Raw genomic sequence first — 24,582 nt, forward strand, 5'->3', positions numbered from 1 at the left:
TCCTCAACCTGTGTTATCTGAACATTCAATCTAATGTTCTACTGAAAGTCCATTTATCTACAGAGTGAAAATATCTTCATGTTACAACTGAAAGGACATGAAATTGTGTTTGTGCTGTAGGTACTTTAACAACCAAGTAGTAGTTGCTCTGAGAGTATGAATGATACTTGACACGTGCAGACAGACAAAGGTAGTGACTATCTGGGGAACATAGTGGAGCATTTAGCAGCTAAAGAGACAGATATTTCTCTCAGGAGCCAGAGAGTTTGCCATGGCCTGCTTGGCTACAGGCGTGATGAGATGCTCTTGAGAGGAACTCACATAGTCAAGCACATTGACATTAGGTGGAGGATCTGCCAGTAGCTGCTCTCGCAGCAGTTTCAAGGGGCCTCTGACTCTGTGGCCGAACACCAACTCGGTGGGGCTAAACCCCAGTGAATCTTGTACAGTTTCACAGACTGCAAACAACAGAAAGGATATGCCTTTGTCCCACTCTGGACCACGTTCAAGGCAGTAAATGCGTAGCATGTGCTTTAGAGTCTGGTGGAATCTCCTTTGCTCTCAGGATGATAAGCACTAGAAACCTGATGCTTAACAGTCATAACCACTAGCACTTGATTGAATACCTTAGACATGAAGTTACTTCCTTGATCTATTTGGATGACTTTAGGCAAGCCAAAAGTAGTAAAGAATTTCACAAGCTCTCTGACTACTGCATACACACTGAAGTTAAATACACTAGCCTGCTAAACCACACAGTGTCAGTTAGTGTTATCAGCAATGTTTCATCCACTACAAATAAACCACAAATGTCTCCACTGAGACTCCAAGCTTGCAAAAAGGGGTTACAAAAGCTGTATGAATGGTAGCAATAAGCCACAAGCAAATCACAGTTCACAAACACAAATTAGTATTCAAGAAACTGTCACCTAAACTAAAGTACCCTCAGTACAAAATACACAGACTAAACTCACACAAGCAAAAGTGAGCACGATCCACAATGGTTTCTTAATTACCAGCCTCACAAAAGGTTCAAGGGTTACACAAGTGACAGCTTTACTATGAATGCTCAACATTAACTCCCAAATCCTCACTACAGCTCATTCACACACAAAGCAAGCCTCACACAAGTCATCATGGGCAACCGAATACTACTCTTTAGACAGGATTGTGACATGTCTAACTTCCTACTCTAGAACTAACCCAGTTCCCTATCTAACTCAGGGTTACGACCTTACTTTACCTATTTATCTTCAGTGATGCACCCGGGCATGCCATGGGCCACCCCAGGGCTATCACACAAAAATAAAAAAGTGGTGTTGGTCTCTCCAGCACCCGCCGGCTTACTCAACCGGGTAAGTTCAACAAACTACCTCATGTGGCTGCACATAGATGACCTCACTAACTAACCAGAAACTAAAGGACTAGGTTTGTATCCCAGACGAGCCCCCATTATTATGTTACGGCTGGCTCAAACACTGAACATAATGGACACAACATCAGTAGGAATTTATTACATATGAGTTTATTAAAGTAAATTCATGAAATTAATGAATAAATGAAGACCAGATACCTAGCACCACAAAGGTGCTGCTGCAGCAGGATGGAGAGAGAGAGATGAACAAAAAGGACCTGCCCATATAGACTCAGCCCACTAATCAGCACAGGTGCCTGTCAACAGGAAACACCAAAATAAAACAGGATGTAACAACAGACCTCATGGTTTTACAACCCTGTCTCCTAGAAATGACGTCAAACAAGTAATGTGTACCTCACTCATTCATCCACTGTTACAGACCTCCATATAATTCTTTCTATAAGAGAATCTGGACAGTTATATTCCTCCTTCAAACACCAGTCACATTCTTCAAACAAAATATGAAAGACTTCAGATGAGAAAAAAGAGATAGAGAGGGAAAAATAAATGAGCCAGTGAAAAACAGAGCACCACCAAAAAATGGCATGAATATAAGCTCTTTATTGCAAAACACAGTTTTTTGACAAAGTGATGATAACTCTTCCCATCCAACAGCTGCACTAAATCAAATAAACACATTAATATGAAAAGAAAAATCAGTTTCACTCTGAGTTGCAGTTCCAGTTGCTTCCTGAGTCTATCTGCTGGCAGCATAAATAACCTCAGTCTCCACTTTTCTTTCTGACGCAGACCTTCTGATTCTTATTGTTGCTGAATACAAACTCAGTGCTGCATCATTGACGTCCTCAAAGTCCAGCTCTACAAATAAGAGTCAGAAAACTCAAACAATCACAAACAATGTCAGATGATGTCGGAAATGATAAAATCATCTTAAATATACAAACAACCACAAGTTAAAGTGATTCTGGGCTATTTTTAGCCTGAGATCATCCAAAAGTAGAAATACGGATTCACCTTATTTTTTTGTGGATGCTGTTCTTCATTAATGGCTAAATGACAGAGACAATAAGTTTGATCAGCTCATCAACATTAATCATTATCCAAAAACATTGTTGTTAATGCACTTTGACATAACAATACAAGGATGTGCACGAGCAATAAAACCAAATATAAAAAGATACAGTAGCTCTCACAAGTACCTGTGTGAAGCTTCTTGATTTTGACAACCAGACCAATGATGACCATTACAATGAAAACAGTCAGACCACCCAGGATCACACTCATCAGCTTTGTTATTCCATCAGACTCTTCTACAAGAAAGATTTAAAGATCAGATTCTACTTCAGCTTTAGTGTTTTGGCATCCTGCCACAATTCAGAATCAACTACAAGATCTTGCTGATTATATATAAAACACTCCATGACCTTGCCCCTAGCTACATTTCTGACCTCCTCGTTACTCTCCACTTTCCACTTCTCGACCACTACGATCCTCAAATCTCAGCCTTTTATCTATTCCTGCACTAACTGCAAAACACACGGTGGCTGAGCATTTACAGTCTTAGCCCAAACTCTGTGAAATCATCCTCCACAAACTATTAGATCTGCTGAATCTTTGGACTGCAGAGAAGAAAACGTTATCAAGTTAAAGATCATCATTATGCATATGATCACATCACTGTAATGGCTTTTTATAACACTGTAAGGGGTTCAAAGAGGTGGGATATTTTTAAATGTTTAGCATGTTTACATCGTCCACATAAAGGGCTTCTGAAAGATGAATGTTAAAGCATAATCTTGGCCTTAAGGAGTGACTTACAAAGTTGACAGTATGACACAAAGTTATTTTTCACTCAAAGTTATTTAAATATTCTTCATTTTAACATTATACCTGGTATTTTCAAGAGTTTGGCAGCTTTGTCAAGCAGGCCGACCCTGATCAAGGACTGCAATTCCATATTATTCCAGCACATGAATATTCAAAACTGTGTACCATCCACCTGTGTACCATCCTCCAGGTGCAGATGCCCTTTTTCATATCACCAATTTACATAAAATAAATTCCACTAAGCCTAAATAAAAGGGGCAAAGATTTACATTACCATCAACCTATTTCCTTTTTCTTGCAGTTTGTGTTCCTGATCATGCTTTGAATATATCAGAATAAGACCGCATTAAGACAAAACATTCAGAATAGTACTACACAGTTTCAGAATTGAGTGTGTTTTGTGAGTGTTACTTGTATTATGAAAGTTAAACAATGCAGATAATAGTTAATATGCTGCTTGCCATGTCAAAAGGTGCTTATTAGCATAATCTTTGATTCATAATGTAAACTTGATAAATTGATTAAATTGGGATTAAACATGTACAAGCTGGAGCAGTTTTAATATACATCTATGGCTCCACCCCATGGATGTATAATAACAGCTGCTCTGCCTTGCAGCCAATTTTTCCCAGTGGCCACTCGCAGTATTGCAGGGAAAAATCCCCCTGTGGCCCAAAAAGGATTTTCCCCATAGACCACCACTGTAAAAGAGATGCCTGTAAAACTGTTGACAGGACCCCTTGAACTGCAAACAACGTTAATTATGACTCTTTATATTGTGAACTTTTGATCCATGGAGGTTTTATGTTTGTAAAACTTTCCTCGAGCCGAGAAAAGCGATTTAAAAATCTGTGACGTCATCACAATGTAAAGTCTATGGGCCGAGCGGGAGCTCGCGGGCGGGGCCAGCAGGGGAAACACTACTGCGCATATTCAGTGGGCCGCACAACGCGAAAGCAAACCCGGAAGCTAGAAACTCTTTTTGGCGTATGCGCCAGGCGAGCAATTCCACTGAATGGGCGCCATTTTTAGTCCGGTATCCAGCTGTTATAATACATCCATGCTCCACCCCTCCTTCATCCATGGTCACTTCTGGCTCCAAAAATCAAACATTGTGACGTCCAAATCCAAGATGGCGATGGTCAAATCGCTACACTCGAGGCTTCAAAACGGCAGTTCGCAAACCAATGGGTGACGTCATGGTGACCACGTCCATATTTTTTACAGTCTATGGTTGAATGTTGTGGCTGGAGGGGCGCTGCACGTCTGTTGGCCGACCACCACCAGGTGAAGGTCAGTTATCATCTGTGCTGAAAGTAACACGGTACTCGCTTGGTTAACTTCATGCCTCTGCCTTGCGAAACTGTGAATGGACACTGGAAAACGTTTGTGAAGGGAAGTCGTTCAACACTTTACGAAACATTTGGTTAATTAGCACGGACATTCAAAAGAAACGGTCGGGAGAGTTAGCAGGTGTTGCTAATGATAACGGCTACCTGCCCTTGTGAGACTGTGAAAACTACGAAGTGGTGGACTGAGATAAGAAACGGAGGGAAGACGTAGCTTCTCGGAAACTAAACCTGCTTTTCTTTGCTCTAAAAAGAGGACCGAGTCAGAAAAGTAGACAAGAGAAGTTGGACATTGGCCAAAATATTCGTCCGTGTGGTAGAAGACCTCAAATCCAGCGGGAAACGATATGACGCAGTTACATCTCGCCATCATGAAGGACAGTGGGCTTCAAATACTGGTAGGTCAAACAAACAGTCCTTCTTCTTTCTTTCTGCCTGCTGTGTGGCTTTCCTGACGACAGAATGGCCCGCCGTGGCTTCCTGTATGAACATATTGTTGAAGTGCTTATATTGCTTGTAGTATTGGCCTGAATATAGCTGTTTGGTTTGTATTATACTCAGCATGAGTGATGTTTGTGAACTCAGCACCATGGACAGAGCTCACCAAGGCTTTGGATAACCTTTGACATTATGTTGTGTAACTGTCTGTAATTATCAAGTGGCTTATTCTGCTGTGTGAGATTGGTGATTGATTGCATGACTTAAATACCTCCTCTTTATTTAACCCATTATTTCACTTTAAACAGATGTAAGTTATAAAAATAATGATGGCTGAATTCTATTTAGTCACTTCAGTTTCAGAGTCCTGGTATGGTTCAGTCAAATATAGCAGAGCCATTATTCAATGTTATTAGTAACACCTGTGTTTTTCCTACTACAAGACAAAATGTCTGCTGTGAAAAAAGCCTGTTGTGAGGTAAAATTATGACAACCTTAGCAGAGTGTGTGTGAGTTGTGTTGGACTGCTTTGGGCCAAACTCTGGCTGCTTTCAGTCTTATGTCTGAATGAACTTTTCACTGTGTTCAAAGTGTCTGAGCAACACGTCTTTTTCAGTATGGATGTCCTTAAGTGTTTGAGTGAAAGGCTTCAAAAGAGCAGACATGTATACTCACCTAGCTGAGCTGATGAAGGGAACTTGTGGCCTATAGAAGCCTTAAATGTTCAAGGCCTGGACATTGGACAATAGACTGGCTCTGGCTGTATAAAGTTTGACATCATGGAAGTCAAAATGATCAGCTTTTTCCTTTTCTCTTGTTTGAAACAAATGTTCTTGATTATACTGTAAATTTACTAGAACAAGACAGCGAGAAGACAAATCACTGAGTGAAGGCATGTTCAGGTTTAGTTAAGTTTTTCTTCCTGTTCTCTACTAAGATCAATTCAATGAGCAACATTAGAGCCCTGTTTCTGAAGTTGAGATTCCACTCAGTGCCAGAAATTTTGCATCTCTGTTGTTCATCTTTGCTGCAGCATAGTGTCTTCATGTTGTGTTGTGGCTTGAGCTGAAGACCAGTCTTCCTGTGGTTGAGACTACTTTTTATGGGCTGATGTTTGTTACCGCAGTAGCAAGTGGAAGAACAGACCAGCAGGGGCATAAATAAATCAATTTTTTACATGAATCCTAACACATTTATGCAGACACATCAGAGGTATAAACTGAACAGCTTTTGTACGCCTTGTACTGTGTAACTTTGCATTCCACTACGTGCTTCCAGGCTGCAAAAATTCAGTTTCAGTTTTGTGAATTGTGTGTTTCTGAAAACAACTGCATCCTTTCAAGATTTATTCTTGCAAATTTGTGGCTTACTGCAGCAGGCCTCATGATTTTCATCTCGGTTGTGCTCAGACCACACTGTGCTGTGTCTTTCTGACAAAGTGGTTTGTCCTCCACTGCTGCAGACCTCCATTTTCTGTAACTCTAATCTAGACAGTCATCAGTGTTTTTAATGGCTCCTCTTCCATAAAACACAATCATATCAGAGTGAGATCTAAGGCAGATAAAATAAGCAAGAAAGGGATTTTGGCTGGAAAGTAAGAATTAAAACACACTTTACACTGTAAAGGAGATTTACATGAATTAGCACAACTTGAGTGAATATAGAATCTTCATTAGAAAATTTAATTTATTGACATTGATGGTAACATCTGCCACCCACATAAAACCCCAACAAGATGGATTTAATAAAGCATCAGTTCCAGTCAGCGTTCAGTTTCAGTTGTTTGCTGAGTCTATCTGGTGGCAGCATAAATAACATTTGGCTCCATCTCGCTCTCTGATGCGGGCCTTCTCCTAGTTTTTGCTTTTGGATGTAAACTCAGCGCTGCGTAGTTCAGGGCATCAGAGCCCAGATTTCTTTAAATAAAAATATTTACAGTCACTTATCTCACATAGCTGAGTTTGTGAGAGAAAATAAAACCATGATTTGATAAATGAACCAGACAGCATATAAAAATAGACTTCGATCACCTCACTGTGTTGTTGATTCTGTCCCTCAGTTTGAGCTAAATATCAGAAAGAGTTAATTGTTTTAATTAAATTATTTTTTTTAATTAATTAATTAATTAATTCTAACACATTTAGGCAAGCACAACGTTTTTCATTTGTAAACTTCATTAACTTAATTAAAACCAAATACAAGTACCTGTATGAAGTTTCCTTATTTTGACAACCAGACCAATGATGACTACAAGGAGGAAAACAGTCAGACCATCAAACACTTCTACAAGAGAGGTGATTTATATCAAACTTTTTGTACAGTGTGTTACCTCTACTGGCTTGACATCAGTTCTTATTTTGACAGCAACTGACAGGGCACATATCTGTTTATTTTCAATTAAAAGACAGAAAAGAGCCTTACCTTGAACCTTTAAATATGTTGCACTGACAATAATTGGGTTTCCATCTGTTTTAAATCCACAGAAATACAGTCCAGAGTCAGATAAATCCACTTGTTTGATCTTGAGAAAGAGGGCAGTGGTGTTGGATGTCATATTAAATTTGCAATTTTGAAATCCATCACACAATGAAGCATTGGAATCAGAGCTGGCCATAGAGGAGATGCAGCTGGTTTTGGATCTGTTGGCCAGTCTGAACCAGTGTATGTGAATGGGAACACTGGAAAAGTTGGAGCACAGCAGTGTGACGTCTTCACCAGGCTGGACTTCCACAGTGTAAAACTCAGAAACAAACATCAAGTCATTTATTCATAGGCTAGCTATTGAGCAGAACCAAACAACACATATTATGTTATTAATGCGTCTTTTGTAAGTTTCAGTGCTGGTAGGTTACTGTATTGAAGTTAATTGTTATATTGAGTAAAAATCTGGTAGATATGCTTACATAGCAAAGTCGTTACCAAGGTGAAGTTCATCTTTGTGCATATGGTAGGACTGCACCACTGCTACGTCTGTAACTGAACTGTGCTCCAGCAAGCGTGGTCTCAGCGTAAAGAGACAAAGTGTTCTTTTGTTCTTCCGGGTGCTCAGACGGACAACTTAGATACTTTTAAGAGTCTGGGTGCTACAAGGAACTTTAAATAATCTTTAAATAAACTTTAAATAATCTAGGTAATGTTATGTAATCAGTTGACTGCCCATAGAGGTTTAACCCTGCTGCATTATGTTAAGCCATAGACATGTAAGTGATTGTACATGAGATGTCCCGACAGCAATAGTCTGCTGACTATACTATTTTCCACTATTGCTTTTCCACTTACCACTGGGAAAAGGAAGCTGTGTACAGTATATTGTCATACATTTCTTTTGAGTTTTTTGCAGTCCATATAACCCAAGGATAGCCCAGTTTCACCAGCGGGAGTCACATACCTGGTAACATAGCATGAAGCAGACTATTGTGACCTACAATTTCATATACCTTGATGAGGAGTTGTGCTTTTTAGGTGTCCTTTTATACAATTTTAACACAGTCCTGACCACCAATGAGAAATGAGTTTCCATGATCATGTTATGAGAAATGTACAATTCAATTAATTCATGTAATCTGATGCTGAAACAAATCTGCAAACAATGCATCTAAACCAGTATAATTCAAATCTTAAACTCTCATGTAACAAGCAAAATATTTTTACCCTTTGTTAACCTGAACCTTAAAAATGAGGCTTCATTGTGCTGTAGTTGCTCCCAGCTCTCTGCGGTCGGGCGGCGGTCAGTCAAGTTGAGGGGCCGTGTCCAATGTTGGGAAGGTATTAAGATATGAAAAAATCTATACTGCCCAAGCCTAGATTGTATCAACTATGACAGTTAAAGTTTAAATCTTACCTGTCCAGTGATTATTATTAGATTCATGTCTGCAAGGCTTATTAATAGGTTCAAATGCATATCACCATGGAGATGGATGGGAGCTGCACTGCTGTAGTTTTGATGTGATCTGTCATGTCTTCAAGATGTGCAAACTGGAGCCAAGTGAATGCTTTGATATGAGGCTTTGAAAGTGTCACCTTGCTACAGGGATCTTCTCACAAAAATGTAGTGATGTGAGTTTGTGTGAGTGATGGGTGTAATAAATTTGAACTGTGATGTGGGGAGCAGTGACACAGTTTGACAGTGGTTTACCACTAACAGGATGCTCATCTCTACAAATACCAAGAACATCTTCACTGTATAGGGTTTTTCTACTCTTGAGAAGATCAAGGCCTTTGTTGTGTTTGGTTGTGATACAGAGCACTAAAGGCCAAGCTTCCACTGGTTGAGACCTCATTAAAGATACAGATAGACATACACTAAAGTGCCCTAATGGAGAGGTTACTGCTACTTAACATTTCTGAGTACATTTTGCTTTTAGTTCAGACACTTAGAATATCCTTATACAGACATATGTTGCAATAATAATAATAATAATAATGATAATAATAATAATAATAATAATAACTTTATTTGTTTAGCACCTTTCATACATGAAATGCAGCTCAGAGTGCTTTGCAGCAAAAGAAATTATATGCACCAAGTGCTTCCCATGAAACCGACATAAAAAGAACATAAAAGCATGAAAAAAACATTAGTGTAACATAAGATGGAAAATAAAATCAACTTGATAACATCAACAAAAATAAGATAAAATTAAGTGAAAATATAATACATAGAATGCATACTTCAGTGGTGATAATTTGAGACTTAAGTCTGAAGCCACAAGCATAACAGAGCCTCACTTTTCCCAGCAGACACAGACTCATCACTGGTCTTGATTAATCAAAATAAGCCTCTTTTCAGCTTACCCTAGAATCTTCTTCTTTATCTGTGTCGGGGCAACCTGAAGCTGCCCCAGAAAGGACCACCCTCAGTGGTGATGTGGGAGTTAAAAGTCTTGGTTGGTAGTCTGAAACCTACCAACCACTGACCTCAGCATGTATGTAACATAAGATGGAAAATGAAACCCACTTGATATTAATAATAAGATACAAATTAAGATAAAATAAAGTTAAAATACAATTCATAGAATGCATACTTCAGTGGTGGTAATTTGACACTTAATAAGCAAAAACTGGTTTACACAATCTGTAAATTGGTGCCTAGGTCTCTGAAGCCATAAGCAAACAGAGCCTCCCTTTTCCCAATAGACACAGAGTCACCACCGGTTTTGATATACGGTCACATCCTGATATAGGTCATGTCATATCCTGATAATGATACCCATCCTGATATAGCACATTTTAATTCAATGAATAAATAGTTGGTCTGTCCCCTCCGTCTCCCCTCGCCGGCATAAAGCCGCCTCCGTGGTTGCTTTTACATAGCATGCAGGTTTTGGGGATTCAGAGGCGTGATCAGACTGATCAGAGCTCTAAACTCTGCCATGAGGGAGTACAAAGATGTTACTAGGATGAGGGGAGGACATTTCTTATTGTTTGAAAACATTAAAAGTCAAGTTAGACTTTTCTGTTGGCTTCCCGACTTTAAAAAAGATGAGGGAAAAAGAGGGAGAGAGCTGAGAGCATCAGCGAGAGAGAGAGCAGCTGTGGTTGAGTGAGCTAGCCAACAAGAGTAATTTATCAATGTGATCTGCGTAAAAGATGGACAGACTCCAAATGACGAAAAATATTGCTGTAAAGAGTGTGATTTGCATCACAACGATATAAAAGATAGAGCATAATATGAAAGGACATTTTTCTCCTGTCACATGATATATATGGTCATATTGCACAACCCTTAATAAGCCTCGTCTTCCCACAGGTTTAACCTCTACTGTGGGTCTTATCTGTGTTGAGCCCAACCTAAAGCTGCTCGGTTTTTTAACCCTGTTGAGGTTTTTTAACCCTGTTGGGGTTAAAAAACACACGCCACAGTCTTTTTGCGCTAACCTACCAACCATTGACCTCAGCACCTATGTAACATAATATAGGAAATGAAATCCACTTGATAATAATAATAAAAATAAGATAAAATAAGAATAAAATAAAGTGAAAATATAATAAAGCCCACTTGATAATAAAAATAAGATAAAATAGATAAAATGAAACTAAAAATACATAGAATGGGTAATATATAAGGTGGAAGATAAAGCCCACCGACACAAAGAATTTTCCTCTTAAAACTGAATGTCAGTGGATGTATATGCTAGCGTGAGAAGTTAAACCCATAGAGCATGTTACAGGGTTAGAAACGTGGCTCCTTCTCCATTAAACACTGTTCATGACAAGAGGAGCAGTGACACAGTTGAAGGCTGATTTACAGCTCACATGATGCTATTTTATTACATCTCCACTCATCACTCACATGGTAAAGTATCACAGTTAAAATATTCAGTTTTGACATTGTTTAACTGTATGTTTCCAAAACCTCTATACAACTCTAGAGACTCTGACTTTTCTCTAAATTTGTTTTTTAGAAAGCTTTGATCTAACAGGCCACATGGTTCTCACCTCAGTGGTGCTCAGACCACACTGAGCTGTCTCTTCCTGTCAAAGAAGTCATGTGCACCTCACTCACTCATCCGACCTCAATATAACACTATAAGAGAATCTGGACAATCATCAGTGTCCTCACTGGCTCCTCCTCCATCAACCACAAATCATATGTTTTTACAAAATAAACTTTGACTGTGAGAAAGAAAATGCTGAGAATTAAAGCTCTGCAGTAGGACAGTGATTGAAAATGATCTTTATTGCAAAATGAGATTTTTTTGTTGGCAAGAGATGTTATTCCTCTCAGCAACAACAACACACAAAAGCCCCAAAGCAGATTAATATGATGAAGCATCAGTTCCAGTTGTTTCCTGAGTCTATCTGGTGGCAGCATACACTACATTTGGCTCCACCACCTTTCTTTTTCTTTTTGCTTGAAATGTGACTGCAGCGTAGTTCAGCTCATCAGAGGCCTGATTCTGTAAAAAGAGTATTTACAGTCTTAATGTGGTGACTTGATAAGATTGAAATAAAATACCATATAGATACTGGTTCTTTGAGGCCGATACCAATATTGATATTTGGCCAATTGTCATGAACACCATGATGCCTTGATTTTTTTTAAAGGATTGTGACATTTAGTGAAGATGTGTATGAAGGAAAACATTTTACAGTTGAAACATAAACTTGTTCGTGCTCTCTGATGGACACATTATGTAAAGAAGACACTGTTTCTAAATGACACATATCTTTGGCATTTTTATATTTGAATTTCTTGCTTATTTTGCTTATTTCTTACTCATCAGCCAACATGAACTGTGATACTGCAACAAGATCATTTCAGCTAATAGGTCTGGCTGTTTCTTGCTCTGTCATACAATATATCAAAGTAAATGTAAAAGTAGGATTCACCTCACTTGGTTGTGGATTCTGTTCTTCTTCAGCTAAGTGACAGAGACAATTACATCTGATCAGTTATTTGACAGTCATTGTTCTAAAATATTGCTGTTATTACATTTTTCAAGCAAGACGTTTCATTTATTTCCTCCATATTGTCAACACTTGAAGAGAATGTCCAGTAGCAACAAAATCAATTATAAGACACACACAGTAACTTTGAAAAAGTACCTGTCTTAAGTTTCCTGATTTTAAGCAGCAGACCAATGATGACCATTACAAGGAAAACAGTCAGACCAGCCAGGATCACACTCGTCAACTTTGTTATTCCATCAGACTCACACTCACATTCTACAAGAAAGATCATTAAATCAGACTAAATTACTACCAGAAGTGACTTGAGATGAAAAAAACAAATCAAGCAGAGATGTTTCATTTTCAAATGTTTGACAATCTGCATTTCTACATCTGCAAATCTTACTTTTAGATGTGTCGTCCACGTCATCATGTGATCCATCATCACTGCCTTTTAATGAAATGAAGATACATTTAGTCTTGATTTTGAGAGATTTGCATCACAATCATTGTTTGGTAATGTTTAAACTGTCACTTTGTTGCATATGTAGATATTAGATAATAATTATGAAATATATTAACAATATAAACATAAATGACCAAACAAAATACAAGACTTAACATTAATCTTACCTTTAACTTTTAAATGTATCTCACTGAAAAGTAGCCGTCCACTTGTGTAGAATGCACAGAAATACAGTCCAGAGTCTGATGAATCCACTTGTTTGATTTTGAGATAAACAGTAGAGATGTTGGATCTCATTTCAAATGCTCCATTTTGAAATCCATCACAATATTCAGCAGTGTCATCAGACCTGATCATAACAGAGATACAGCTTATCTTAGTTCTGCTGACCAGTCTGTTCCAGAGAACCACAGAATCATATTTGGTCATATTGGGGCACTGCAGTGTGACTTCTTCACCAGGCTGAACCTCCACGATCTGAGACTCAGACACTGAGACAGAGATCCAGCCTGAAACACACACAGACAAGAAGAGATTTTTAATCAGAGAAAGTTTGACTTATAATAAATGTTAAATCAAAAAGCAGAGAAAACAAACAATTTGTTTTCTATAAAACAAAAGGAACATAAACAATTAATTTGTATATATTTTGTAATTAGTGGATAGTTTCAATTCTGGTTGGTTAGAGTTACCAAAGTTGTAAATACAGTTGAGAGTAGTTCAGTGCCAGTACTTACTGATGCTGCAGAGAATTAAAGCTCTTTTCAAGGTAAACTTCATCATTTTGCATATGAATGTTGCACTGAACTGTCCGCAACTGAACTGTGCTCCAGTAAGGCTGCTCTCAACATAAAGAGGCGGGGTGTTTTTTTTCTTTTTTTAGTTACTTGTCTTGTTGCTCAAACTGACATCATAAATGCCTTTAGGAAAATAAGTGTTGATGCAGAATGTTACCCTCAAGTTATTCTTCAGACCATGTAATACAATATGTTGGTCATATCAGAGGTTGCAGTTGGAGACATTTGTGTAGAAGCAGTGATTATTTACCACCATATATTAATGACCATATAATCACAAGAGAACTAAATGGAGCTTTACCTGCACAACAAAGGATATTTTTGTCTCAGTACAGAGGTGGTCTCAAACGCTCGTGGTCTCCTGTTGATTTCCATCATGCTTGACTCAGTTCAGTCAGCACACTCAGGTCAGATTTAACCATTTATTTTCATTTATTTATTTCAACAAGACATGCATTTTTGATTGGTGGTGAAGCTCTGCTCATGTGATGCTTTGGAATAATCAGAGCAAGTTGACACAGACTGACCCTGAGCTCACAAGCCCCCGGCAGAGCTTTACATACACAGTGATTGAAGAAAATGAACATGTATGATTGAATATTCATGTTCACAACAGCTGGATCCTCATACAGGAGGAGGCTGGGGAGGTAGAGTGAGATGAATTACAGTCAGGAGGTAATGCAGGAGTGAGGAGCATAGTGAGTATTATGGCAAGCTGAATGAATGAGCACCTCCGAGTTTATAAGGACAGCGTAAGTGGATGGAATAGATCATGGACATGTATGATTGGACAGACATGAGACATGTGACTATAACTTACTTCCATGCCTGCCTTAACTAACGCTAAACTCCTTTGATTGTTTTACAGATTTTTACTTCTATGTACAAAAAGTAACTGTTTTCCACTAGTGCAGTATGGCATGCTTACATAAGTGACAGTAAAAGATCTTTTACCAACATATTCATACATACAGTATTCACAGCAGGGCATCCCTGAACTGAGACTGATGGTTTAGGAAATTCATGCTGCCATTGTGGGCCCACCGCTCTGAAAATGAGCTAATTAGCCTTATAGACTGTGATGGTGGAGGATTTCTTTGCACCCTGAATTGCCTGTACTATGCCAGGGTCTAGACCTAGACTCGGTATTTTGACCCTTTTAGGTCCTATGCCATGAGTAGCTGGCTGAAGATGGACCATGCTTTGATAGTGCTAGTTCCTGTGCTTTTGTATCCTACTTATATGGATTAACCAGGGTGAGGCTACCAGTATGGTTCAAGAAAACGGGACTTTGTAGTGCTGGCATGCTGGCAGATATCTTGGACTCTGGCCAAAGTGTGACCCAAAACATGAAGTCATCCATAACTACTTATCTCATCATGATGAGTTTTTACAGTAGTTCTGAAAAGAATTTTCCTCTTTAAACTGAATGTCAGTGGATGTATATGCTAGCGTGAGAAGTTAAACCCATGGAGCATGTTAGAGGGTCAGAGACCTGACTCCTCCTCCATTAAACACCATTCATATGCTTTCAGATGAAGATCTGTGTTTCAAGTGTGAAATGTGACTCATGACAAGAGGAGCAGTGACACAGTTGAAGGCTGATTTACAGCTCACATGATGCTCTTTTATTACATCTACACTTATCACTCACATGGTAAAATATCACAGTAAAATATTCAGTTTTGACATTGTTTAACTGTATGTGTTTCCAAAACCTCTATACAACTTTAGAGACTCTGACTTTTCTCTAAATTTATTTTTAGAAAGCTTTGATCTAACAGGCCACATGGTTCTCACCTCAGTGGTGCTTAGACCACACTGAGCTGTCTCTTCCTGTCAAAGAAGTCATGTGCACTTCACTCACTCATCCGACCTCAATATAACACTATAAGAGAATCTGGACAATCATCAGTGTTCTCACTGGCTCCTCCTCCATCAAACACAAATCATATGTTTTTACAAAATAAACTTTGACTGTGAGAAAGAAAATGCTGAGAATTAAAGCTCTGCAGTAGGACAGTGATTGAAAATGATCTTTATTGCAAAATGAGATTTTTTTGTTGGCAAGAGATGTTATTCCTCTCAGCAACAACAACACACAAAAGCCCCAAAGCAGATTAATATGATGAAGCATCAGGTCCAGTTGTTTCCTGAATCTATCTGGTGGCAGCATACACTACATTTGGCTCCACCACCTTTCTTTTTGCTTTTTGCTTTACAGGAAGATAAATGATACCTCTTAATGAATTTAACAGTGAGTATATAAGTTTCAATTGCGTCGGCTAAACATAGAATAACAACATTTGTAATGAAGTTGAGACTAATTCAAAGCCAATGCTCACTAATGCTGCAGAGACTTAAAGCAGTTATCAAGGTAAAGGTCTTCATGGTGCGTATGACTGAAGCTCTGCAATGTCCGTACTTGATGTGTGACCCAGGAAGGTTGATTTCAACATAAAGAGGCGGGCTGTTTTCTTGTTGCTTGTGCTGTTCCTCAAACTGACATTAATGCTTTCAGGAAAAGCATCTTGATGCAGATGTTTGGCCTCAATGAGAACGAGACAAAGTTATTTTTCAGACAATGTGATTTAATAATAAATAATCTTCAACCCAAATTATATACGACATAATGAACAAAGATACATTGAATAAGACAATTTTTGCCCTAGGTCGATTAGGGATGGGAGGTGGGCCAGACATATCTTTGTTCTCCATTCCCTGTGTAAGAGCGACTGAGATTGACACTAAAATGAGAATAGCTGATCCACCTTAAAGGACAGTTCACCTTAAGTGAGCCTGGTCAGGTTAGACTAACCTACTGTCCCTAACTTCAGGGCCTTTCTTGGTCTTAAAAAAGCTGCAACATTTATGAGCTGACACACTGTAGCCTGAACTGAACATTTACTGCCAGATTGACAACTTACTGCTAACCTTTTCTTCTGCTCCACTCACATTCACTCTCACTTTTCTGCCACTCGCTCAACTACACATTCACTATGCTGCCACATTATGCGCTGCCCTATTCCTTAAAGCAGCTACACTACTCTTATAACACACCTTTCACATAGATGTCCTTTGATGAATGAGGAGAGGGAGGATGACTCAAAACAATTCCATGGTAACGTAGGATGTTATCGTGCTTGCACAGTGTGTGAGTGAAAATCATTAGTAGACCATTGATGTTAATGATCATGTTAAATTTTACACTTTCTGTGTTTACATGACATTCATACATCTCTACGTCTATAACAAAATCCAAATCTCAAACTCAAACTCAGCCAGCTAGTAAAGATGGACAAGGATCATTGTTATGAAGTAGCATCCTAATATTTTTTACATTACATTGTCATTTATTAACATTATTTACCTTGTGAGGCAGCTGGATTCGCGAGATCTTGAAATCAAGCGAGTATCCATCTTGTCAGGCTTCAAGTTATGCGCTTGTGTCTGAACCACCAGTAGTTCAGACTAATCAGTGTCCAATGAGTGTTCACGTGTGATCTTGTGATCTTGCAGATCCAGCTGCCTTGCAAGGTAAGATGCTGATAGACGGTGATAGTTGGTTCATCCATACCTGCCAAATATTGTTAGAAAGTGCCTGCCCTTTTCCAAACAGTTTCCAAGGACGACTTCTAAGGTGGTTCTGTGTAACAAACCATGTGGTACGTCAGGTTAGGACATTATTGCCGACTGATGAGAATATTTGCTCTCATTAAGACAGGATCATAATAAAAGCTTGTGGCCCTTAAACCAGCTGCCACACATTGTGACTGTGATTTAGCTACAAACCTGTAGTGTTCCACTGTCATACTTGATGAGTGGATGAATGTTGTGCTTGGATGTTGTGTTTATTCCAGTGCTTTCCAATGGGATTAATGTCATAGGAATATGATGACCTAAATGTTTTGGGAACATTTGTTGCACAATAGTAATTACTTATTACTTTACTTGAATAATAATTACTTTAAAAACAGCAAGGCCTTTGGTTTTTGTGGTTATGGGTGAAAACCAGTCTCCCTGTGGTTTAGACTTTACTGTTGCTGTTTGTTGTCTGCTGGTTATTTCTACACTTTGTTTCTCCAAAACATCTGTACAAATACAGCTGCAGATTGTGTTTTATCCTCATGACCAAAGCAACGAGGCCAGTGTTCACTTTTTCTTTTTAAACTTTCTCACAGATTTGTGAGTTCAGAAGCATCATGATGTGTTCAGACAACACTGTGCTGTTTCCACTGTGAAAGACTTCAACTCTCTCTATATTCTGTGTAGTCATCAGTGTCCAAAGGACAAGACAATAGATAATAATAAAAAAGATTTTTGACAAGTGAAGGGAAAAATAAAGAGTCAACAAAACGCGTCATTAACAAGAAGATGTACATTTTAATGAGGGGCAGGAAGAAAGTTTTAGCTGATCTTTCATGTTGTCATGAGGTGAACCGCTGTCTTTAAAGATGATTATGGCAACATTCTTCAGATGTTATTCACAATTTTTAGACAGTATTTCATCATAATCATAATTTGGCTGTTTGATTGTTTAAATAGGCCATATGTCGGTTTCACATATCTGTCAGCAGCTAAATTACACTTTACATCATTCATAAGTTTAAAAGCATACTATGCAGGATTTGTTGGTTGGTGTTTGTAAACACAGTATTCAAAGTTGGCTCCTCCTCCCCGGCTCAACGATTGAGAGAGAGAGAGCAGCAGTGGTCAAGCAAGGCAGAGAGCAAATGAAGTGAAGGAGCAGCGGTAGCGAGAACAAAGCCGTGAATCAGAGAGATAAAATGTTACTTTCTGATTGTTTCACGGCGGTTACGTTCTTAAGCACAAATAAACACCCCTGCACCCCCCCGCACAACCCTGCAGGAAGGTGCCACGCTGCCAGATTTGGTGCGAATGCAGCCAAAGTGCAGCTTCATCCTGTCTGCTGTGGCCTCTCTGCTCTACATGTGTGTGTGTCGCTCAAACAGACACACAGACAGCAGAGGAGCAACACACAACACACAGCAGAGGAGAGACACGGAGAAGCAGCGGAAACACTGAAGCACATAAAGAGCACAGTGATGTGACCTCACACCCTGCGTGCTGTTACCAGGCCTTTATTTGACACAGGCTCATAAAGACATGTATTTACTTCTAATTTCCTCTGTTTGCCTTTATCATTGTATCACACTTTAGTAGTGCATTATTGCTCAAATACCAACAGAAAGATGAGAAAAAGGAATTAAAAGTTGGTCATAACTTTGTATCATTCAAGTTGTCATTTATTATTGATTACTAGGACTGTTTTCTGCTCCTGTTATGAGATGTTGAGTCATTGTTTCCTGCCATTGTGTTTTTGATCCTAATGTTAATGCATTATAACAAGACTACCACTCATTCCTCCACTGTTGCATCTAATTCTCTCTATAATAGAATGTGGACAGTCATCAATGTCCTTACTGGCTCCTCCTCCATCAAACACCAATCATATTGTTTTGCTGTCAGATCTCCATCTGAGGCAGATAAAATAATCAAGAAAGAGACTTTGAGAGAGATGAGAATGAAAACATTTAGCTCACTTTATTTATTTGCAGAAATAACAAAACACACACAAACAATACATTAAAGAATTAAAAATGATTTTCATCAGGTGCTTAACTCAACAACACACAACACAATTTTGTATGAATCAAACTTGTTTAGATGATTTGACATCATTTTTGGATAAGTTGATGGTGTGTATCGCTACCCTCACAATACTCCAGCAGCAGATTAATGAAGCATTAGTTTCACTCTGAGCTGTTGCTGTTGTTTCTTCTTGTCTGTCTGCTGGCAGCATAAATAACATGAGTGTCCACTTCTCTCTGTGATGCAGGCCTCCTGCTTCTTATTGTTGTTGAATACAAAGTCAGTGCTGTGTCCTTCAGCTGATCAGAGTCCAGATTCTGTAAATAAAAGTACATGCAGTTCTACATGTCAAATAGCTGAGTTTGTGAGAAAAACACTATTGACTTGTGATGATTCTACAACCTTTGAAATGATCAAACACAAAAGTGGATTTACCTTGTTCACTAGTGAATTCTGCCCTTCAGTGGCAGCTGAGTGACAGAGACAATACATCTGATCAGTTAATAGAAAGTTTGCTGTCATCACATTTTGGCTACAAGAAATGTTCTATTTTTTCATCATACTGACACTATTGAACATTTCCATAAGTGTTTAGTTTGAGTAATTCTCATAAAGTACCTGTCTTAAGTTTCCTGACTTTAACCAGCAGACCAATGATGACCATTACAAGGAAAACAGTCAGACCAGCCAGGATCACACTCGTCAACTTTGTTGTTCCATCACGCTCTTCTACAAGAAAGATCATTAAATCAGACTAAATTACTACCAGAAGTGACTTGAGATGGAAAAACAAATCAAGCAGAGATGTTTCATTTTCAAATGTTTGACAATCTGCATTTTTACATCTGCAAATCTTACTTTTAGATGTGTCGTCCACGTCATCATGTGATCCATCATCACTGCCTTTTAATGAAATGAAGATACATTTAGTCTTGATTTTGAGAGATTTGCATCACAATCATTGTTTGGTAATGTTTAAACTGCCACTTTGTTGCATATGTAGATATTAGATAATAATTATGAAATATATTAACAATATAAACATAAATGACCAAACAAAATACAAGACTTAACATTAATCTTACCTTTAACTTTTAAATATATCTCACTGAAAAGTAGACGTCCATCTGTGTAAGATCCACAGAAATACAGTCCAGAGTCTGATGAATCCACTTGTTTGATTTTGAGATAAACAGTAGAGATGTTGGATCTCATTTCAAATGCTCCATTTTGAAATCCATCACAATATTGAGCAGTGTCATCAGTGGTGTACATAATGGAGATACAGCTTATCTTAGTTCTGCTGACCAGTCTGAACCAGAAAACCACAGAATCATATTTGGTCATATTGGAGCACTGCAGTGTGACTTCTTCACCAGGCTGAACCTCTACGATCTGAGACTCAGACACTGAGACAGAGATCCAGCCTGAAACACACACAGACAAGAAGAGATTTTTAATCAGAGAAAGTTTGACTTATAATAAATGTTAAATCAAAAAGCAGAGAAAACAAACAATTTGTTTTCTATAAAACAAAAGGAACATAAACAATTAATTTGTATATATTTTGTAATTAGTGGATAGTTTCAATTCTGGTTGGTTAGAGTTACCAAAGTTGTAAATACAGTTGAGAGTAGTTCAGTGCCAGTACTTACTGATGCTGCAGACAATTAAAGCTCTTTGCAAGGTAAACTTCATCATTTTGCATATGAATGTTGCACTGAACTGTCCGCAACTGAACTGTGCTCCAGTAAGGCTGCTCTCAACATAAAGAGGCGGGGTGTTTTTTTTCTTTTTTTAGTTACTTGTCTTGTTGCTCAAACTGACATCATAAATGCCTTTAGGAAAATAAGTGTTGATGCAGAATGTTACCCTCAAGTTATTCTTCAGACCATGTAATACAATATGTTGGTCATATCAGAGGTTGCAGTTGGAGACATTTGTGTAGAAGCAGTGATTATTTACCACCATATATTAATGACCATATAATCACAAGAGAACTAAATGCAGCTTTACCTGCACAACAAAGGATATTTTTGTCTCAGTACAGAGGTGGTCTCAAACGCTCGTGGTCTCCTGTTGATTTCCATCATGCTTGACTCAGTTCAGTCAGCACACTCAGGTCAGATTTAACCATTTATTTTCAATTATTTATTTCAACAAGACATGCATTTTTGATTGGTGGTGAAGCTCTGCTCATGTGATGCTCTGGAATAATGTGAGCAAGTTGACACAGACTGACCCTGAGCTCACAAGCCCCCGGCAGAGCTTTACATACACAATGATTGAAGAAAATGAACATGTATGATTGAATATTCATGTTCACAACAGCTGGATGCTCATACAGGAGGAGGCTGGAGAGGTGGAGTGAGATGAATTACAGTCAGGAGGTAATGCAGGAGTGAGGAGCATAGTGAGTATTATGGCAAGCTGAATGAATGAGCACCTCCGAGTTTATAAGGACAGGGTAAGTGGATGGAATAGATCATGGACATGTATGATTGGACAGACATGAGACATGTGACTATAACTTACTTCCATGCCTGCCTTAACTAACGCTAAGCTCCTTTGATTGTTTTTCAGATTTTTACTTCTATGTAAAAAAAAAAAGTAACTTTTTTTCACTAGTGCAGTATGGCATGCTTACATAAGTGACAGTAAAAGATCTTTTACCAACATATTCATACATACAGTATTCACAGCAGGGCATCCCTGAACTGAGACTGATGGTTTAGGGTCTGTTTCCTACCAGGTTGAAAGTTTGCCAGTCCTTTCAACCACAGGTAGGCTGTTCTTCTCCATGTGCTGGAAGTTCATGCTGCCAGTGTGGGCCCACCACTCTGAAAATGAGCTAATTAGCCTTATAGACTGTGGTGGTGGAGGACTTCTTTGCACCCTGAATTGCCTGTGCTATGCCAGGGTCATGTCAACACTTGAAGAGAACCAGCCAGGATCACACTCGTCAGCTTTGTTATTCCATCACACTCTTCTACAATACTCTTCTACACTGCCCAAAGGCTGACGCCCAGAAGTGTTCACACACCTCCACTGGGTCATAAGTTACGATTGAGAGTCATTAGTTTTGTATGAGTCTATACATTGTTTGTTTTAGGAAAATCCTGCATAATATGCCTCTAAATATGTTGCACTGACTATTACTGGGTATTTGATTATGGAGAATCAACAACAGTAGTGCACAGTTAACTCGGCAGCCACACATTTCTCTGTTCTGTATGTCTCTGTTTTGTGTCTTCAGGTTAGGCTAACCCATTGTTGCTAACTTTGGAGCTAACCTCCTTCACTTTTCCAGCATTTGGGGAAACAACAGATGTGACTTTTTAGCATTTATTAAGCGACACACTGTAGTCTGTACTGTACATTTACTGCCAGACTTACAACTTACTACTAACCTTTTCCTCTGCCCTGCTTGCATCCACCATCACTTCTCTGCCCCTCGCTCTTTCACACTTGCTACGCAAACATACTCCTTAACGGAGCCATGCTACCAATCGTTTCCCAGGCAACGACAGAGGTTGACTCACATACCGGAACAGCGCTACTCAGAGACTCCCAAACGCTATTCAGTAAACGTTCAGTACAACGGGGATGTTTTGAATACACCAACACGGAGATTATTCGACCAATGAGAATTTAGTCGGATGAGAGCATATCGACCAATTAATTGACCAGTCGACCAGGAGACTACAGCCCTAATTGTATCACATTTTAGTAAAACGTCTTGTTTGCTGATCTACTGTGGTTTAATTTTGCAGCTTTTGTTGTAATGCATACTCAAAATGTCCTACTTGTTTACCTGTTGTCTTGGTCAAATCAGTTCTGTTCCTGTGAGGTCTTCTCTATAACAACAATACTGTTTTCACTCACTGATTAATTCTAGTTGATTCTACTTCATTGTCTTCAGGTACTGTCAGTAAATTCAGCACTTTCCAGCAACATGTGACAGTAAATAGCTCTCTCAATGTTGTACTTAATAGTTCACTGTGGTCTGTAAAAAACGTGACGGTTTGAGATGAGATGGATTTACACTTGATGGTATTTTAACTGATTACATCTCAACAGATACATCACCAAAATATCTTCACGTTAAGAAGAAAACAAGTTGTGTGAAAGAGGAACAGTTTTAATTGCATGTGGTTTTACAGCAGAGAGCTAAAGGCCAGTCTTGCTGTGGTTTTGTTTTGGCTGGTTCACACTTTTACCACAATGGAAAATGACAGGGGCAGGGTGCACAAGACTTGTTACATGTCTGCACAGTTACTATACTTATTCACTGTGTCAGTACATAATGGAGACATTTCTAAAATGTAGAAACAATAATATATTGATATATATTGAGGTTAAATGAATTTAGTTTCATGACCCATGATGTTCACTTGAGACCACACTGTGCTGTACTTCCTGTCAAACAAGTGACGTTTACCTCACTCACTCCTCCCTTCTTGCAGACCATCTGACTCTCCCTATAAGGAGATTTGACAGTGATCAGTGTCCTTTTCTGGCTCCTCCTCCATCAAACATCTAACATGCTGTTGTTTCTCTCAGATTAGGATCAGAGGCAGACAGAATAAGAAAGACTTTAACAGAGAAGGATTGAAAGAAACACAAGCAAGAAAATGCAAACTTTAATTTATTGATCATTTTTCACAGTGACTCCTTCCACCCACTGCCCACACACAAACACACATCAGGTTACTGTGATAAAGCATCAGTTCCTCTCTGAGCTGCAGTTACAGTTCCTCTCTGAGTTTATCTGCTGGCAGCACAAGTTCTCACCTTTTTTCTTTTTTCTGTCTGAAGAATAAGATGAAGACAAACAAGATAAAAAGACACTGAGACTGAGAGCAAGAGAGAAAGAAGCACGAGAGAATCAAAACTCAACCAGAACATAATTAAAATGAGATTCTAGACAAAGTGATGTCAACTGCTCCTACTTGCCACTCACATATGAAAACACATCAGCCAATTAGAGGCCTGGAATTAAGTCATTTTTAGGGCAAGGCCACTTTGGCCTTTGATAATTACAAATTTATTGGGGCATTGCAAGGTCAAAACCAATGGTGCAACAACAATAAGTGATAATTATATTGTGTAAAGATAAAACAGTACACAGTCAACAATTAGTAATCAGTGAATTGAAAAACAGTATTGAGTTTATTAAAACTGTACACTGAATGTTTGACTTTTCCACAAAATGCTGTCTGAAAAAATGTGAACAATTCATTATATTAATTGCTATTGTTATATTTTAATGCTAAAATTAAGTCTATAAATGGGCTAAGGGTGATGAAAATGAATCTGAAC

The 24,582-nt window shown here is 38.6% G+C and overlaps 2 protein-coding genes and 1 pseudogene across 2 annotated transcripts; all 3 read right to left on the reverse strand.

Moving 5' to 3' along the window:
- Nucleotides 1-2,114: 2,114 nt before the first annotated feature.
- LOC121889878 lies at nucleotides 2,115-7,747 on the reverse strand (annotated as a pseudogene).
- A 3,721-nt stretch (nucleotides 7,748-11,468) lies between these two features.
- Nucleotides 11,469-13,657, reverse strand: LOC121890058. The gene is made up of 6 exons (XM_042402318.1): nucleotides 13,588-13,657; nucleotides 13,018-13,359; nucleotides 12,791-12,835; nucleotides 12,541-12,660; nucleotides 12,325-12,356; nucleotides 11,469-11,891 (listed from the first exon to the last, which is right to left on the reverse strand). The coding sequence occupies exons 1-6, from the start codon at nucleotides 13,631-13,633 to the stop codon at nucleotides 11,790-11,792; spliced, it is 687 nt and encodes a 228-aa protein (XP_042258252.1). The 5' UTR covers nucleotides 13,634-13,657; the 3' UTR covers nucleotides 11,469-11,789.
- Nucleotides 13,658-19,355: 5,698 nt separating this feature from the next.
- Nucleotides 19,356-21,205, reverse strand: LOC121890054. Its single transcript, XM_042402313.1, has 6 exons — nucleotides 20,916-21,205; nucleotides 20,346-20,687; nucleotides 20,119-20,163; nucleotides 19,879-19,989; nucleotides 19,696-19,730; nucleotides 19,356-19,577 (listed from the first exon to the last, which is right to left on the reverse strand). Exons 1-6 carry the CDS (start codon nucleotides 20,959-20,961, stop codon nucleotides 19,422-19,424), a joined length of 735 nt encoding a protein of 244 aa, XP_042258247.1. The 5' UTR covers nucleotides 20,962-21,205; the 3' UTR covers nucleotides 19,356-19,421.
- Between the last annotated feature and the right edge of the window lie 3,377 nt (nucleotides 21,206-24,582).

This window comes from Thunnus maccoyii, chromosome 22 (assembly GCF_910596095.1).
Source record: "Thunnus maccoyii chromosome 22, fThuMac1.1, whole genome shotgun sequence".
In the NCBI taxonomy this organism is placed as follows: domain Eukaryota; kingdom Metazoa; phylum Chordata; class Actinopteri; order Scombriformes; family Scombridae; genus Thunnus; species Thunnus maccoyii.

Coding starts and splice junctions, on each gene's coding strand:
- LOC121890058 (XM_042402318.1), bottom strand. CDS start 13,633: ATGATGAAGTTTACCTTGAAAAGAGCTTTAATTCTCTGCAGCATCA. Junction 12,836..13,017: donor GATACATTTAAAAGTTAAAG/GTAAGATTAATG, acceptor TTTCATTAAAAG/GCAGTGATGATGGATCACAT. Junction 12,661..12,790: donor CGTGGACGACACATCTAAAA/GTAAGATTTGCA, acceptor TCTTTCTTGTAG/AATGTGAGTGTGAGTCTGAT.
- LOC121890054 (XM_042402313.1), bottom strand. CDS start 20,961: ATGATGAAGTTTACCTTGCAAAGAGCTTTAATTGTCTGCAGCATCA. Junction 20,164..20,345: donor GATATATTTAAAAGTTAAAG/GTAAGATTAATG, acceptor TTTCATTAAAAG/GCAGTGATGATGGATCACAT. Junction 19,731..19,878: donor AGTCAGGAAACTTAAGACAG/GTACTTTATGAG, acceptor TCTGTCACTCAG/CTGCCACTGAAGGGCAGAAT.